The sequence below is a fragment of the Panicum virgatum genome, chromosome 4K (assembly GCF_016808335.1).
Source record: "Panicum virgatum strain AP13 chromosome 4K, P.virgatum_v5, whole genome shotgun sequence".
NCBI classification, from domain to species: Eukaryota; Viridiplantae; Streptophyta; class Magnoliopsida; order Poales; family Poaceae; genus Panicum; species Panicum virgatum.
The window spans coordinates 39,631,369-39,648,843 of NC_053139.1; the positions used below are offsets into that span (position 1 = coordinate 39,631,369).

General features: G+C 46.5%; 1 protein-coding gene across 1 annotated transcript; it reads right to left on the reverse strand.

Annotated features, from left to right (window-relative positions):
- Positions 1-14,820: 14,820 nt before the first annotated feature.
- LOC120702217 (aspartic proteinase nepenthesin-1-like) lies at positions 14,821-16,107 on the reverse strand. Its single transcript, XM_039985944.1, has one exon. The coding sequence runs from the start codon at positions 16,105-16,107 to the stop codon at positions 14,821-14,823; it is 1,287 nt and encodes a 428-aa protein (XP_039841878.1).
- Positions 16,108-17,475: the final 1,368 nt, after the last annotated feature.

The following is a 17,475-nucleotide window of genomic DNA, read 5'->3' on the forward strand; positions in this document are numbered from 1 at the left end:
TGCACAGAGTAGCTGTCAGTCATACTGAATCATTTCCAACAAATTTTGGTCAATTTCAATAAAATTTTATAGTGTGAACGCGATGTTTTTATTTCGGGGTCCGACTCTATACAAATAATCAATTTCAACCCAACCCAACCAAATTCAACCCGTATTTACATAGAACCTGCTCCACTCCACCCCCATTAACTAATATAACACATTTCAACCCATCTAAATACACTCCACATTAAAGGCCAACCCATTAAACCCATTTGAACCCACACCGTTTGCAGGATGAGGCTTGGGGGAGGCGCGGTGGCTCTGGGCGGAGCTGGAGCGGATGCCGATGCCCCTCACGTTGCCGTTGGGGAGGAAACGGATTATCCATGCCCATACCCATTCCATGCCCACACCCATAAACTACTCATCCCTAATTTATCCATATCCAAATAAGTGGATAATTGTCCAACGGATATACATAATTTAATGGGTAAGTAATAGGCCTCCAAGTGGAGTGGGTTGAAATGGATTTTACGTCAAGAGTCCGACCCTAAAAATAAAATCTCACGTTCACACTATAAAATTTTATCAAAAATAACTGAAATTTGTTGGAAATGACTAACTATGATCGGCAGCTACTATGTGCAAAGTAGTGTGGCTAGACCTACACGTGGGCCCCATGTCAAGAGCCGGACCCTAGAAATAAAACCTCGCGTTCACGCTATAAAATTTTATCGAAATTGACTGAAATTTGTTGCAGATGACTCAGTATAATCGACAGCTACTCTGTGCAAAGCAGTGTAGCTTTCAATACATGTGGGCCTCACGTCAAGAGCAGAGCTACGGAACATAAGAGAATAGAAAAGAACTAACTAATGGGTACGTGGGTAAAACATGTATTATTCATATATACCCTACCCATATTCAAGTTGAGATGGATAATCCATACCCGGGTATGGATTTGGATAAGGGTAGTGGGTACCCATTGGCAACTTGAGATGCCCCAGCGCGTCCGTAGCGCGATCTTGAGTTCGTCATGCTGGAGGAGCACGGTGAGAAAAGACGGCGCTGACAGGCGACAACGGGTATATATTTGTTGACGATAATCCGACATGGAAGGTAAGGAAAGCGGGCTTTCATCTAACATTTTCTGTCATTTAATTTGGGGCCACAAGTCCAATGATGAATCTGCGGTTGACTTCTATCCAATCACTCTCTTCTTTTCTCCTTTCCTTTTTCTTTCTTCTTCACCTTTTTTTCCCTCTCCCTCAACATCTTGGATCCAGCGGGGGAGCCCCTCCCCCTTCCTCCCGAATCTAGTGGCGGGCGGAGCTGGGTAGGGCGGCGGCAGAGCTGGCGCAGCGGCGGCGGGGTCGTGCGGCGGCGGTGGGGAGGCGCGGCGACGGTGGGTGGGTGGTGCAGAGCGGCGGGGTTGTGCGGCGGCGGCGGGAAGGCATCGCAACGACAGCTAGGTGGCACGGCTCCGGCCGGGAGGCGACGCGTCAGTGGCGGGGGAGGCGTCGCGGCGGGCTGCGGGCTGGTAAGTTTTTTCTCCTTTTTTTTAATTTTTTGATCCAAAAGTTTTATCTAAATTTTTTTACTCGAGTTTTTTTAATTTTGGATGCAAAAGTTTTCTCTTCAAATTTTTTAGTTTATTTCGTAAAATTTTGTCTTTCAAATTTTTTCTATCTCTCCAAAATAATCTCCAATTTTTTTCTTGAAATTTTTTTCTCTCCAAATCTCCAAAAAATTTCTTAAATTTTTTCTATCTCTAATTTTTTCCTATGTCTCCAATTTTTTCATTGAAAAAAATTCTAATTTTTTTCTAGAAAATGACAAAAAAAATTACTAAAATGGAAAAAAGGTGATAGTCGGAATATCGACAGTAAGAGCATCTCCAAGAGTTTGGCAAATCGAGTTGCCATATTTGATTTTTGACAAAAATGTTAAAAATACTCCTCCAACAGTTTGGCAAAAGACATGGTAATTTTTGGCAACTTGGGAAAAACCAGCCTCCAGCGCGTAAATATACGCGCGCGGTGCGCGGTTGGCATCGTGATTTCTAGTCAGGTGGGAGGGTGAAAAAAGAAATAAATAACAGAGAAGGGTTTCTGATTTAAGTTTTCAAGAGGTGGAAGGGCATAAATATAATTTTGTTTCTCTCTCGGGGTTCCTGATGTAAGTTAGATCTGGATTTGGCAAATGAATTATGCCAAACTGTTAGAGATAAGCTCTTTTTTTACTTGGTATATCTTTTTAGAAATTAGTAAAACACAAGATATGCTAAGTAAAATATGGCAAACTCTTGGAGATGCTATGAGGAAGCACTCCCTACAGCCCGACCGTAAATTAGCCTCTCCCCACAGCAAGCCAGCAAGCATGTACGCAATAACTTCATTCTCTCACCGCCACCTCGCTAGGCTCCGTTAGTTCCTGTCACAGCTGCTTACTTGTACTCTAGTCAGGGGATCGAGTCGGACCAGTCGCGGCCGGCGCCTGCAGCTTGGCACCGTTGGCGGCGGCCGTGCATGCGAGCCAACAACGGCGAATGAATGCGCCGACAACCCAGCGCCAGCGGAGCAGCGGATGGAGGTCGGCCAGGCCGCCGCTCACCAGCAGCGCCCGGCGAGGCGACCACAAACCACAGGCAGCGAGCAGCTGAAGGAAGGTACGGTGCTACTCATCATCGGGCTCGATCCGGGCAGGCGTGGGTTCGATCAGGTGGTAGCTAGGACAGTACTACTACTAGAGCTGTTCATTCGATTCTCTGCATGCAATGCATCTACCACTACCAATATCTTGGTTGCTCTGTTTGCTGTGGGCCGTGCGTCTCAACTTTGCACGCAGCTGTAGCAAAATAAAGCCAGAATGCATGCCAAATGTACTCGCGATGCGATCGATCCATGCAGTAACACAACACTAGTGATGAAGGCAGACAGGTAATATTTCCATTCGACGATGACTACTACTACCAGTCCACCACCATATTTGATATTTCTAAGGCACTGTACCTGCAGACGAATGTGACGCGCCATACTACTTCCTGATGCTAGTAGAATAATTACTACTGCTACTAAGTCTACTATACTACTGCTGACATTGTCACCATTAATGCTGTCCATTGTACCCGTCATTGACATTCCACTTCGTAGCCTTTCCTTTAACCCGGCCTCCGCATGCAAAGTGGAGCAGTAGTACTATTGTCAATGGTGTGGTCAATCGTTGAATGTCTGAATTAACTACTCTAATGTGGTAGAAGCAAACATCTCAATCCAATTAGACAAATCAGTGCTAGTCGTGCGTGCGTGCCATGTTATGTGCAAAATGTGCAAATGAACGAACAAAAAAAAATGAAACAAAACAATGCAAAACAGAAGACCTTGTCGGCAATCTCATTACTTGGCAGCCGACACCTGACCCTTGCGTTTCAGCGTATCGTTGGTCAACTTGCGCTTCGCCGCAGCCTTGTGGGCGGCCACGGCTGCCTTCTCTAGGGCCAGCACTACCTTCCGGCGGTCATGCATCGCATTGATCGGCATGGTTGCGGCGCATGTGGGGCATGTGCCCACCGGGATTCCAACTTTGTTGCCGCCGGACCTTAGGCCCCGCCATCCGCATCACATTCCAACAATTGTGAAGTGTTCAATTCTAATATAATCTATTGTCCGCTATTTATTTATTTATTTAAGACCTAACTCTTTTGTTCGTTGATCATCGTGGGCAATTCATGAGATTAAACAACTTAATGGGCATATTTTTAGTAAGGAATAGAGACATTATATATTTAAACAAAATTTGCTTGTGTTGTCAATACATTTTGATTTGTTAGTTTGAACATGTTCTTTAATCAACATGTGCTGATTCAACAATTCTATTGGCAGTAAGTATGGTATGCTTTTCAAGGTGCAAAGTCTAAACCATATTCATCTTGAGGTTGATGATATTGAGTACTTAAGGAAAAATTATGTAATTGCTGAGTATGTGGACAAAACAGTTGCAAAATTTAAGATTCATGTAGCTTTAGAAGATTGGGATGCTGAGTAAGAAGACATTTAAGTTGATTGGCACTAAAAGAAGTGATGCATATGTCTTTGAGGAACGGTTAAAACAAGTATCCCTTGTTGGCCCTAATCCTTGATCTGGTCCCTCACAATCTCACACATACACACACTTGAACTGGAAGGTGAAAGAAGGAAGAAAATAGGGAGGGCTCCGGACTGGTTGTGCTGCTCTTAAACTGAAATGAACTCTCTTTACTGACTTCTCATTATTGACAAAGTCCTCAAAGCGGTGTATATATATAAAGGAGGAAGACTTCGAACACACATTGGTTCCACACCCTTCTACTTCCTACTGCTAATGTTGCCAGTTTGGCACTGTTGCAGCTACTGTAGCCAAGTTGGCCACTTGCTACTAGGCTGCAAGTTGGCATGGGCATATAAAATGTCTAGATGAAAATATCTAGAGCAAGAGCTAGCAAAATATCTTATATGTCTTACAAGGTTCTTAGCAAAGGAGTGCTATCTTAGAGAATGTACAACTTGCTTAAAATCCTTTTCGATGCCCTAGAAGAAGATATAGTGCTTAGAATTCGAAGTCTTTGTTACCTCTATCTCATTCTACATGTTCAGTATTAGCGACTTTGTTGCTGATATTTGTTTGCTTCTAAAGGTTACGAGGGAGTCGTTGAATCTGTTTGCATCTCCCAAAGGCTTAATAAGTGGACCATTGTTACTGTTGTCGGTCTTTATAAATAGCATTCGTGAAACAACTGACATAGACTTTGTTCTTATTCTTAAAAGGACACAATCTTCCACTATCTGCAAGATCACGACTTTGGTCTAAGGCATAAATGTGTTCTTGTTACGGGAAAAGGGTATGCAGATTTACCAACCAGGATCCTCCTGAGAAAAATGAGAGACAAAATGAAAGGTATACCATTTTATTGCATTGTTGATGCTAACCCAGGTTGTTTGGTTTCACACAGTCCACCGCTCAGCAGCGGCGCTCCACGAACTATACATTGCTGAACGTGTCGCCACTCGCCACTGAAGCAGACGATAATTTCGAGGGACGGAGGCAGAGTTGAGCTCCAGCACCAATTTCCCTCTCAATTCCACAAGCGCTTATTGACGCTCACTAACGACTCATTTCAAGCGTCACCTGGAGCCTGAAATCATGAGAATAAAGCTTCATACCAGCATATGTTATCCATAAAGAGCCAATTCCACATTTCCACTTAGAAATATTACTATATTGGAATTCGGGCAGAAATGCAGGTAAAACAGGCTTCAAGCGTCAAGTTACAAACCCGACCATCAGAGCAAGCCATCAGCTCCTGCATGAGCGTATGAAAGACGAGCGTCAACACTTGTGGTAGAAGTTATTGCTAACAAATTCCACAGAGTGTCGGTGAATATTTATGTGCAGGTTGCCTATGCTTGGAAATAAGAGGAGAATGCACCCCAAAAGCAAGGTGACATGTCGTTGATCCGAGGCAACAACTTCTCGACAAATCAGACACGTTCACGGGATCTACGGGCCCACCAGAGCACCAAAACCGACTCAAGACAAGCCCATACCCATACATATGACATGGGGCCCACCTAACAGCCTTCTGACCAAAGACCGGGCCGAACTGGTGCAGCCCATGGTCGGCCGACCATGTGGTAACGGCCCACGGGCCCCACTGACTTACAGATGACATGTGACGAGGTATGGTTGGTACTCCATGGCGGTTTGGGTCGATTCTCGGACAAATAGCTGGTGGCTCCCTCTTATAAATACAAGGGGAGGGGCTCCAAATGAAGACACTCACTCACCCCCAAGTGAAGAGCCTCTTAGCTTGTGTTTAATGTAGGAAGAGAGTAGAGGTACTCAAGAGGAGCGCCGGTAACGACGCTCTTCTCCAAATTGTACCTCTACGAGAATGAGGGAGATAGTCGGGGGAAGTGCCGGGCTTGTCGGCGCTCTTCTCCGCTTGTACCTCGACGGATGCTTATTTGGTTGTAAGTGTTCGAGACTTTCTTATTTAGAATTAGAGTTTAGATTGCAAGTTATCATCTCTGTCTTATATTACATGAGTGTATGCTTATAGAGTAGTATTTGACTCTAGAGTTGGGCTCCGGATAGAAAAGGATAACCCTGTACGCCTCTAGAGTTAGCAGGGAATAGCGTAGACGTGGTGTCTAGACTGGACTATACCACTCTATTGTCCGATAATCCCATGGTTTGTAGAGGTAGCCGGCATGTGGTGATAGCCCTGTTCGAGCCCTAGTAACCCTCCACTTTCGGATATCGGATAGAGCACGTATTATTGGAGCTATCGGCTTGTATAAGCCGGTCCAAACCAGTAGCTCGAAGTATAACGGCGATGTGATCTCTTCTTCTAAACATAGATTCTAAATCTTAGTCCTCTCTATCCTATCCTTCCCACACCAGTGTGTGTCCTTGGACAGCCTGAAACCGTAGATAGTGTACTCACGTTCCCCAGTGGATACGATACCCTGGAATACTCTTGGGTGAAAGCTACAGCGGTATCCGTGCGCTTGCAGATTTTATTCGTGACGTTACAAAATACCAAGTTTTCTGGCGCCGTTGCCGGAGAACGGCAGCTACATTATCTTCGGACTCAGTCGTCCCCGTATCTTTTTAATTTTCTTTCCTTCTACCTCAACCCCCGCTCCCCATGGAGCAGCTATCTTTTCCACAGCTCTCTACCCCAAGGGGTGAGTTCTCTAAGCCATCACCATCTCCCTCATCTAACCATGAACTCGACCCAGGCTTTATAGCCATGGTTCGGAAGCAACCCTTCTCTGGAGAAATTCATGAAGATCCCTACGAGCACTTGCAAGAATTTGAGAAACTGTGTTCGGGTCTAGTAATCCTAGGCATGACACAGAAAGCCTTGCAGTGAAAACTGTTCCCCTTCTCTCTTATAGAGAAGGCGGAGCAATGGTACACCCGCACGATAGGGAATATGACCGGTGATTGGGAAGAACTTCGTGATGACTTTTGTTACTCGTTCTCCCCCACCGAACGCATAGACTCCCTACCGACCGACATCCTTGCTTTTGAGCAATTAGAGAAGGAGTCCATAGGTGCAGCATGGGCTAGATTCTCACGCCTTTTGGAATCCAGCCCAAACTTATCTATACCCGATGAAGTATCGTTGAACGTTTTCTACTCGGGTCTAGACATGAGAACTGCCCTAGAGCTTGACGTCGTCAGCAGAGGATGGTTCGCACATACAGCTCCGGCAGAAGGAAGAGACATCCTAGATAGCTTCCTAGAAGACTCTTTCTTTGCTACCGACTATAGTGAACCCCACCGGGAGGAATCCGCGTCAAGCCATGAGAGTCTCTCAACACCCGAATCTGAGCCTTCATCTTCCACGTCCCAATATTCGTCTGTTGAGCCCTCTCCCGAACCACGAACACTGAAGGAAGAAGAAATTCAACCTTTGGAGTTCTCTTCCCGATTCGAGGATGACCCTTCAGGGAACATCAAAAATACCTCGAATCATCTTAGGCACGAGGAGCCTATGAAATCGATGTGTCTTTATGAGACACTCAATATAATTTCCCGCCATACACCCGCAATGGATTGGTCAAAAGAGGCAAAGCGTTCTTTCGAAGCAATTCGGATTAGCCCAACCTCTGCAACAATCACTTGTTCTATGAAGGGAAAGATCGTAGAAGCTCTTCATGACCCTGCTGCTGAGGTTTGTATCATACCCGAGTACCTTTTGGATACTCTTGTGGGTAACAAGCTTTTAACCCCGATCGACAAGTACTTTAAAAGTCCATCCAGACTGTTCTTTGAATGTCGGGGGATTGCAAGGGACGCGCCTATCATCATAGACAAAATCGAGATGTATTTAGATTTTTGCATCTATGATATTCTCAATTTTGATCTTCTCCTAGGCCTCCCGCTAGAAAAACTTTTGGCATCTCATGGGAGCCTAGATGAAAAGCTTAGGGAAACCAGCTCTGCCATTGCTACTCCTTGTTTAGAAAATATTCTGGCAAAGTCTCTTCCCGAGCAAAACCTGCTCGAGGAGATGATGCATACATCTCCGTTCATATCATCCGAGCCCGTTTTCTTGGGAGTTCTAGAATCCTTTAAAGACTACGACTCGGAGGGTAGCCTTCACTCTTGTGAAGATGAACGATCATCATCACCCTTGATCGAGTTTGAGCCTCTTCCCACTGGCCTAGAGTCTGTTGTTCTCGACCTTGATCGAGATACAACTATAATCTTTTATGATGAATCTCTTGAGATGGAGAATCAATGGGCCATGGAACTTTGTGAGGCGCCGACTCTGGAGTCCGAGGAAAAGGATTCCACAAATGAGCATGGGAGTTTCACTTTTGACATACCACGGAAACCATGCTCATTCAATATAGCTCTAGAGTCAGGCATACTTAGTGCACCATGCACACACGAGGACTACAACCAACTCAAGGTCCTCTTCTGCAAAATCTTCAGAAGGTTGTTTGTAGATGTATATGTTTATCGAAAACATTGCAGATTTCATGAGTGCACCGTGGCACTAACCTTATAGCTAGCTTCAACAATTGGTGGTGAAACAATGACCCATCACCAATGATGGCTGCAAGAGTTATCATAGTCGAGCTTATGACCATAAAAACAAAGCACTACTGGGAGATAGCTCAGACTATTATTTATTTATTTACTTATTTATTTTCTTTTCAATAAAAAAAGCAAGTGCATGTTCTAGGATATGGTTTCTCTTCGGGTATTTTTGGTCCTAACCTTTCTAGGGGAAGATCAAGAAGAATGACGGACAAACAACACCTACGAACATGAGAGCTACACCGACTACAACACCTCGATATGCCTTGATGAAGAACAACTACAGAAGGAGACTTGAACTCCATACACTTGAAGTTTTGCAAACTTCAAATGTGGGGGAGGTATGTGAGTACCCCAAAGTAAGTTCTTTTTCTCAATTCATATCATGTCTTGGAATTGGTGTATGTCCTCGCATCTTGCTCTATAAAAAATAAAAAAATGAAAAAAAATGAGAGGAGTTGCCATGACGACAACATTGAGTCTTCATCAACAAAATGTCGTGGTAAGTACTCTCAATGTCCTGCTTTCGACATTAAACAAAGCCCCGCCGGGAGGTCGCCCGAGGATCACCAAGTTCGTACTCATACTTATCCCCTGTTTGAATAATGCTCAATCATGCTTCCTTGCTCCCTCTATCTGTTCTCGCATGCTCTAGTTAAGTGGGCCAAGATGAGTAGTGTTGGGACGCGGCACTGTAGCAGTCGGGATTACTGTATCTCGGGTACTGTAGCCGAATTGGGCCGGGCCTAATATCGGTACTGTACCTCGGTACTGTAGTACGTCGGTTACTGTAGCTGCACGGAACACTGTTCACCCGAGGCTTAGTCCCATATCGATTACCGATACTGAGGCAGACCAGCTTAAATAGCTGGCCCTGGGAAGGCTAGTAACTCCGGGTTAATCTTTTTTGCGCGAAGCGAGGACGAAAGCGCAAGAGAGTTATTTAGCAAGTGTGGTTTACTCAACATATAGAGTAGATCTTAGCCGTTTTCCCGGGCCGGGTCGTTACGGTACCTTTGCACATAAAGAATCTGGATCGCACAACAACCTCCAGACTTGCTTCGCTATTAAAGCCAAGTTAAAACTCTGTAGATCCCTGAAGCCCATTCCTCCTTTGAGCTTCGGTATACACATTTTCCACCAAGCCGACCAATGTATTCTCTTCTTCTCGTCGTCATCGCCCCACCAATACTGTGATATCGCATCAGTGACTCCTTTGTAAATTTTCTGAGGGAGCCTGAACACCATCATCGCATATACTGGTATTGCTTGAGCAATCGATTTGATGAGAATTTCCTTCCCTCCCAGACTCAACAACTTTTCCTTCCAATCACCTATTCGAGCCCGAACTCGTTCCACCAGATGCCAGAAGCAATCACGTCTGTCAGCGCCCACCAGCGCCGGAAGTCCCAAATACTTATCATTAAGGGACTCTGTCATGACATTCAAAGTTTCACAAACCAGAGCCTTGACCTCCACTTCCGTGTTCCCACTAAAGAAAATACTCGACTTTCCTTCACTAACTTTCTGGCCCGAAACAACACAATATCGATCCAAAATACCTCTCAAAGCCATGGCATTCCGATGATCCGCATGCATCAAGATAAGTGAATCATCAGCAAAAAAGAGGTGTGATATATTTGATATCAACCCATTGCGGATGAAAACCCATCTTCAACATGATTTGTTTCAAATAGATCCACTCAACGTGCAGTGCCGAAGGTATATTCATATATTGTGATATACTGACGTCGATTTTTTGCAGACGACTTTGGACACACAATCGACGTCATCAAAACCATGTCCTCTTCCTCGATCAGATCCAATCTTCTTGTATCAATCAATCAGCTGTGTAAATACGAGAACAAATCAATCGAAAGAGGTGGATTTCTTTGCTTCGACTTGCCGTCCCCAAGAGATCAAAAATAATACTTATTGACAAGATATATACAAGTTGGAAATTTATTGACGAGATCCGATGTGCAGGAAAAGGAAAGGACTTTCTTTTCTTTTCTTCTTCTTTTTTGAGAAAGAAAAGGAGAGAAGAGGAGGAGATCACACAGTGGCGCTACAACAGCAATTTCTTCTAATCTTTTTAATACGATTTTTTACTGAAATTATGTAATAGTACTCTGGATTTCAGAAATTACAAAACCTTGTCTGCTAGTTGGACGAAATCTAAATTTCATCTATCCACCAGACGAAATCTACTATTTTCGTGGGAGACGAAATATGATAATTTCGTCCACTAGATTGACAAAATTTGTTTTTGTCCAATGGTTAGACAAAAATGCATGAAATTATAATTTATTATAGTTTTCATGTTGCTGTGCATGACGAAATTATTATTTCATCTAATGAGTAGACAAAAATAGATTTCGTCTGCAGGTAGACAAAATCTATATTTTCATCTACCGAGTGGACGAAATTTAGCTTGATTTATTATTTTTCGGTTTAGACCTTTGTTATGCTGTTTTGAACATTTGTCAACGTTGAGTTATTGTTTTTCAGTTGGAACTTGAATAAGCTGATGATGTTCTGCCAAAAAAACAAATGCATTTTTTGAAGTGTCCAAACTTTACTGCACTGAATGTATTGAAAATAGTAGGGTAAGGTTGGTTACTACGAACCATAAATTTCCGGCTTGCGTTACAATTTTGTAAACAATGCTATGATAACGATTACAAAGCAGAGGTCTAATGCATAATACTACGGTAAATATAGATGAGACCATTGTTGTAAACTAGATACTTAAACAACAAAATGCAGTGGCATGTGCAACATGGTGACCTCGTGTTGTAACCCCTAACATGCCTTAGGGAATGCAAAATGCCGGGACTATGGTGGTGCTTTACTGAGTGCACCGGGGATATTTTCTCTTTCTAATAGCTTCGGGTCCTGCTTCCTTAGCACAACAGGCCCTCTTTTGCTATCTCTCCCACTTCTTGACGTTCTGTCAGCTTTACATTCCTTCGCGTCTTGACGTTCCACTTCTTCAATCCTCTTCCAAATCTCTTTCTGGTCTTTCTCACACTTCTCCTCCATCTGTTCCTCATGCAGCATTCACTGCCATCTTTGCGCAGCCCACCTTACTTCACGCTCAACGTGATCCTTATCCTATTAAGATTGCTCGATATCTATCCACAACATGAAATCACATAGAGACGGTGTAGTCTTTCTATAAATCATGTTAGAAGTCAGTACCAGATCCAAAAGTGCCAAACCCTGATAGTGTTTTGTAGTACCTTTGCTCGATCCTTGCCGTAACGCTTAGGTGGGTCGTACTCATAGTTCATAGTTCTCGCACGTGAAGAATCTGATCATGCAAAAGTCGCAAGTGTTGGGCTGCCTATGTTGTGTCCACCGATATTTTTTTATTTTTTTATTATTCTATTTTCTATTTTTCTTTTTCTATTTTTGCGATGTAGATACATTTTTTGTGTGTAACTAACTTGTTCGCAACGTCAAATCATTTGTTCATTTATAGATTAAATTGTTCGGCGATGTTGATTTAGTTGTTCGCGTTCATCTTTTATTATTTATCCTATATACAATTAAATGTTCACAATGTGTAATATTTTGTTTGTTGTCTTATTATTTGTTCGTCATATTTAACTTTTTGTTCGTAGAAAATAGTTATTTATTTATGTTGTTAAAATATTTATTCCTATAAGTTAAACAGTGATTTACAGAATGCAATACCTATGTCATCTGATAAGGAGACAGATTTTTTTTTTCTCTTTCCTTTTCTGGAATTTTGGAACACGAGCATTGGTATCATCCATCTTGTACTAGTATATAATAATATGCTGGTCGTATTTTGTTTTTCCTTGCGAGAATCCCACGGTGCGGCTCAGTTTTGGATGCTGTCCTCTTGAATTTAACGACGAGAACCAACTTTTTTCGGCACGTCTCAAATTTGGACACGTCGTGAGGTTTTTCTTCCGGCACTTTCCACGCCTAGTCCGGCGTGGTTCTCGATCGATCCCCCGACTAGAGTACAAGCAAGCAGCTGAGACAGAAACTAACAGAGCCGATGGAGGTGGCGGCCACTCCCTTGGCTTGCCGCGAGCCACGCTGTCCTGTTGCTCTACCTTGCCCGTGGATGCCGCCGTGCCCGTGGTCGCTAAGCCGGCCGTCCAGGATGCCACCGCGCTGTACCCGCGGCCGCCATGTAAAGGTGAATTTTTTCCACGGAAAAGGAGAGGGAGAGAGTGAAAGTGATCGAGTGCTCTAGTCTAAGAGGGGAAGGAGGTGAATTAGACACTCTTAAAATCTTAATCTATAACTCCAACTAGTTTACACAAAATTTAAACTAAAACAAACTATCTAGATGTGCAACTATGATTTTTCTAGTGTAAAACTCTCATCCCAAATTTTTTTTTGCAATCTATAGCCAATCCTAGCAAAATACTACACTAAAAAAGTAAAGGAACACAAGTTGCAATATGAAATGCGGAACCTTAAGGAGGAGGGATGAGCGGAAGCAAACTCTCGACACGAGGATTTATCCCGTGGTCCGGATTGCCACGAAGACGCCCCTACATCCACGTTGTTGAAGCACTCACGAAGAGTATTGCTTCCCGGTAATTAAGTCTCTTCCGTGAACACAATCACGGTCACCTTGATCCCGATTTTCACTAAGGGAGTTTGCCCACGAAGGAGGGGTCTCCGTCCCCCGCACAATATTGTCGACGCCGCTCCACACCAAGCCGGAGGGTCGTTGATGTGCCGGCGAGCCACCAATGCTCTAAGGAGGCCGGCGCACCGAAGTACAAGTTTGGTCCACTCTAGAACCAGCCACAAGGATCACAACCTTGCTTGTTCACTCTCTCAAGAGCTAATCTAGCACTCACACTTACAAAGCTAGTGCTAAAACCTAAGAATGTGATCAATATGCGCTTGAGTTGGCTTGGAGATGTTCTTCAATATATATGGGGTCTCTCTAGTCTCCAGTAACCTCAAAATGGCCTGGGTGAGGCGTATATATAGGCCACCAAGTCTTGGAGCCGTTGCTCTAACGGATATCTGAAATCAGCAAACCATCGGATGAACCGATGCCTCTGCATGGGGTTGCGTCGGTTCATCCGGTCACTCTCAGACCTAAAGTAGCCGTTGAGCTTCTGACGCACTGTTTGCGGAACCATCGGTTTAACCGATGACTGGGTATCGGTTAAACCTGTCACTCACAGCATCTGAACTAGCCGTTGGACCTCATTCTTCAGCTGACGACATTGCACCGATGTGATGCTCCTATGCACCGCCGGTTCAACCGGTGCTGAAGGCGTAGCTCCTCCGCATTTTACATCGTCTCTGAAACATAGTACGTTGAATGTACCGATGCTCGTCTTGACCTCGTCGGTTCAACCGGTGCCACTGAGATTTTCTCACTTGGCTCAGTTGGCACACCAAATTGCGCCGATGCATAGGGCGTCGGATCTTCCAACAACCATCGGATGCACCGATGGTGGGGCCATCGGTTTAACCGGTGCAGCTGAATCTGCAACTTCTCGTCCAATATGTCGCGGCGATCTTTTGGATACTTCAAATTGGACTTGTCATCTTGATGGTGGATTGGACATGGCGTCTTGACGATGGATTGGACATTGCGTCTCGACGATGAATTAGACGTGTTGACTCATATCCATGGGACCTAATAACGCCTACAAGAGTGATCTCACAAACTCATTAGTCCCATTGATTATATTGTCACTCAATCACCAAAATCACAAACAATGGCCTAAATGGGCCCATGTTCTTTACAGAGAGACATTGTATTGGTGAGGGAGAAAGAGGACGATTTGAGAGTTCAAGGATTTAGATGAAAGTTTAGGATATGTTTGGAGAAGTTTAAAGATCTAGGTGAAACTTCAGAATAAGTGAACCTGGGTTGCAATTTATGCTTTTTAAAATCGTGGTTTCTAAGTTGTACACATAATCAGATCAATAAAGTTGAGCAAAAAGAAAAGAAGATCAATAAAATTGAGAGCTTAATTATTAGGCCATGTATATTTATTTGTTCTTTAATTAAAAAAATTTCAAATTAAATTATTGTTTGCGCGGTAAGTGATTACACAACACGACCGATAGAAACGTTTCCAGTAGTTCCCCTTGCCACTACTCTACTATTTTTAACTGCACGTCTGGGAACACAGCATATAGAAACTGCAACACTGCCAGCAGGAGAATGTCCTGAAATTTTGCTACGAGAGGAGCCGCCAAGGCCGAGGCCGCACTCCCTTAGAGGCTCTCGCAATCCGCCGGCTGGAACGACAGCACGGAGTTGTCGATGTCGTAGCGGACGTGGAAGTCCATCTGCATGATGTTCCCGATGATGGACAGGCTGGGAGACCTCTGCACGACCCAGCACACCACGCCGTCGCCCACGTCCACGACGTAGTTGAGCACCTGCAGGGCCATGTCGGCGCCGCCGTCGAAGTGTAGCACCATCGCCGGCACGGCCGCCGCGGGGTTGCCGCCGCCGCCGCCGGATCGCTCGAAGAAGCACGCCTCGAACCCGTCCCTGTCCGCCGCGCGGGCAAGTTTCGTCTGCGAGAGCACCGCCTCCTTGGCCTGCGTGTAGGCCGGCTCCGAGAGGAACGTCAGCGTCGTGCCGGAGTCGAACACGACGCCGTCGCTGGGTCCGGGAGTCGTCGCCGAGCCGACGGAGATGCGCTCAAGGTTCACGGTGTAGAAGGTGGTGGAGGTGGACGTGAGGATCGCGGTGGACTGGACGCCGGAGCCCGACAAGTTGGCCATCGAGCCGAACAGGAGAGGGCTGGCCTTGGAAGCGTTCGTGGTGAGGCAGTACGAGAAGGCGCCGGCGTTGAGCTGGGAGACGAGGGACAGCGGCCCGCGGCCGAGCCCGACGAGGCCGGACGAGCTGCTGCCGTATTCGCCCTCCGACGCGTTGCTGCAGCCGAAGCCCACGCCCGGGGCGGCGGCGCCGCCGAGTGTGATGGTCTCGCCGGCGAGGTAGCCCCGGGTGAAGGTGTCGCCGTCCTCCAGGCCGTAGGAGTAGGTGTAGTCGCACTCCGCGCCGCCGGCGGGGCACGTCGCGAGCCTCTCGGACTTGAGGGCGCCGCAGAGGCGGTCGGAGCACGGGAGCTTGGAGAAAGTCGACGACCTGTCCGGGAAGAAGGAAGGGGTGCCCCGCGGCGCGCACGACGCGCAGGCGCCGCACTTGGTCCAGATGAGGTCGCTGCCGGTGTCGGCGAGGGCCGTTAGATTCTGCGGCGGCGTGCCGATGGACAAGTCCATGTCGTAGGCGCCGCCGTCGCTGTCCATCCGCAGTGGTGTCTGCCCGTTCACTCGGCTCGAGGCCGCGTCGAGCCGGGAGGCAAGCACTGACAGCCGGCGATGAGACTGACGGGCGGCCTGCGTGAAGTTGATGGCGGCGGCGGTCTTGCTGCGGCGGATCATGGTGGCGCGGAAGCCTCGGCGTTCGGCGTGGCGGCCGTGGGCGGCCTGAGTTGCGGCAAGGAGGAAGGAGACCGTAAGGGCGAGGAGAGCTATCTTAGCAGCCATTTTGCTTGATGCGTTTACAAGGGCCGGTACGGGAGTATATAGTTGGCGACATGTGCATGGGGATATAGAACATTCCGCCAGATTGCGATCCCAACATAAAATAATCCTTGTTGTGTTAGCATGTACGTATATGGCCTGTTTAGTTTTCAAAAAAATTTCTACAGTACCTATCACATCGAATCTTTGGACACATGTATGAAGTATGATTAGACATTATTTGACATGTAACAACGAAATGTGCTGCAGTACCAAAACTCAAACTTTTTCATCAACTAAACACACACTAAGCCAACCTCCAACACCTTTCCTTTCCTGCTAGACTCCGCCGGGAAAAGGAAAGGGTAACAAGAGTAAAGGACCAAGAGCCCTCTCGTCCATCACTATATACAGCTGGTGGTCTCTCGATCGGTCCTCCTGCCGTAGTGCCGTGCTCCGAGTCCGAACAAATGGAGTCGTCGGGGACAGCCATGGCGCCCGCCGGGGACGGCGCCGCCGCGACGCCCCGCGCCGATGGCGGGGACGACGAGGGAGAGGCGAGGCGGCTCTGGGCGGAGCTGGAGCGGATGCCCACGCCCCAGCGCGCCCGCAGCGCGATCGTGACGCTAGAGGAGGACGGGGCCGACGGCGGCGGCCGCAGCCGCAGGAAGGCGGTGGTGGACGTCGGCCAGCTCGGCCCGGGGCAGCGCCGCGCGCTGCTGGACCGGCTCGTGGGCTCCGCCGACCGCGACAACGAGCGGTTCCTGCGCGAGCTCAGGGAGCGCATCGACCGGTACGTATGCTAACTTGGGCACGCGCCGCACCCCCAATTGCTGATCGCGCTCGAGCTCTAGAGTCCATTGGAAGCTATGTGGTGGGCACGCACGCTCAGCTCCTTGGACTGATCTCCCGCACGAACGCATGGGGCCATGGACGACGGCGATGGCAATGCCCGCGATTACGATCACTACGATTAGAAATAAGGCGAGATTGTGGCAGTATTTTAGGCTAGTCTCAGTGAAAGTGTCATAGACATTAAATTTGCTAATATGTATCAATAGTACGAGGATAGATGAGTGTCATGGAATGTGAGAGAAGTGTCGTCACCATGACACTCTACTGGCACAACTCTCAAGTTTTCAGTCTTGATAATTGTATCGATGACACTCCCGCCACTAGGACTGGTCTTAGTGAACCAATTTAACTTGTGGTGAGTTGAGGTTGTGTTCAAGCCATCCATCCACGGAGTGCCTCTTTTGGAATTGGATTCATCGCTTGGTGTTTTGCTTTGATTAACACGTGGCATTGGCCGGGCTGAAGTTTGTCGGATACTAGCTCGGATTCACCGTCCGCTGGAATTGTCGGGAGGAGAAATCTAGGATACTATTGAGA

Coding starts and splice junctions, on each gene's coding strand:
- LOC120702217 (XM_039985944.1), bottom strand. CDS start 16,107: ATGGCTGCTAAGATAGCTCTCCTCGCCCTTACGGTCTCCTTCCTCCTT.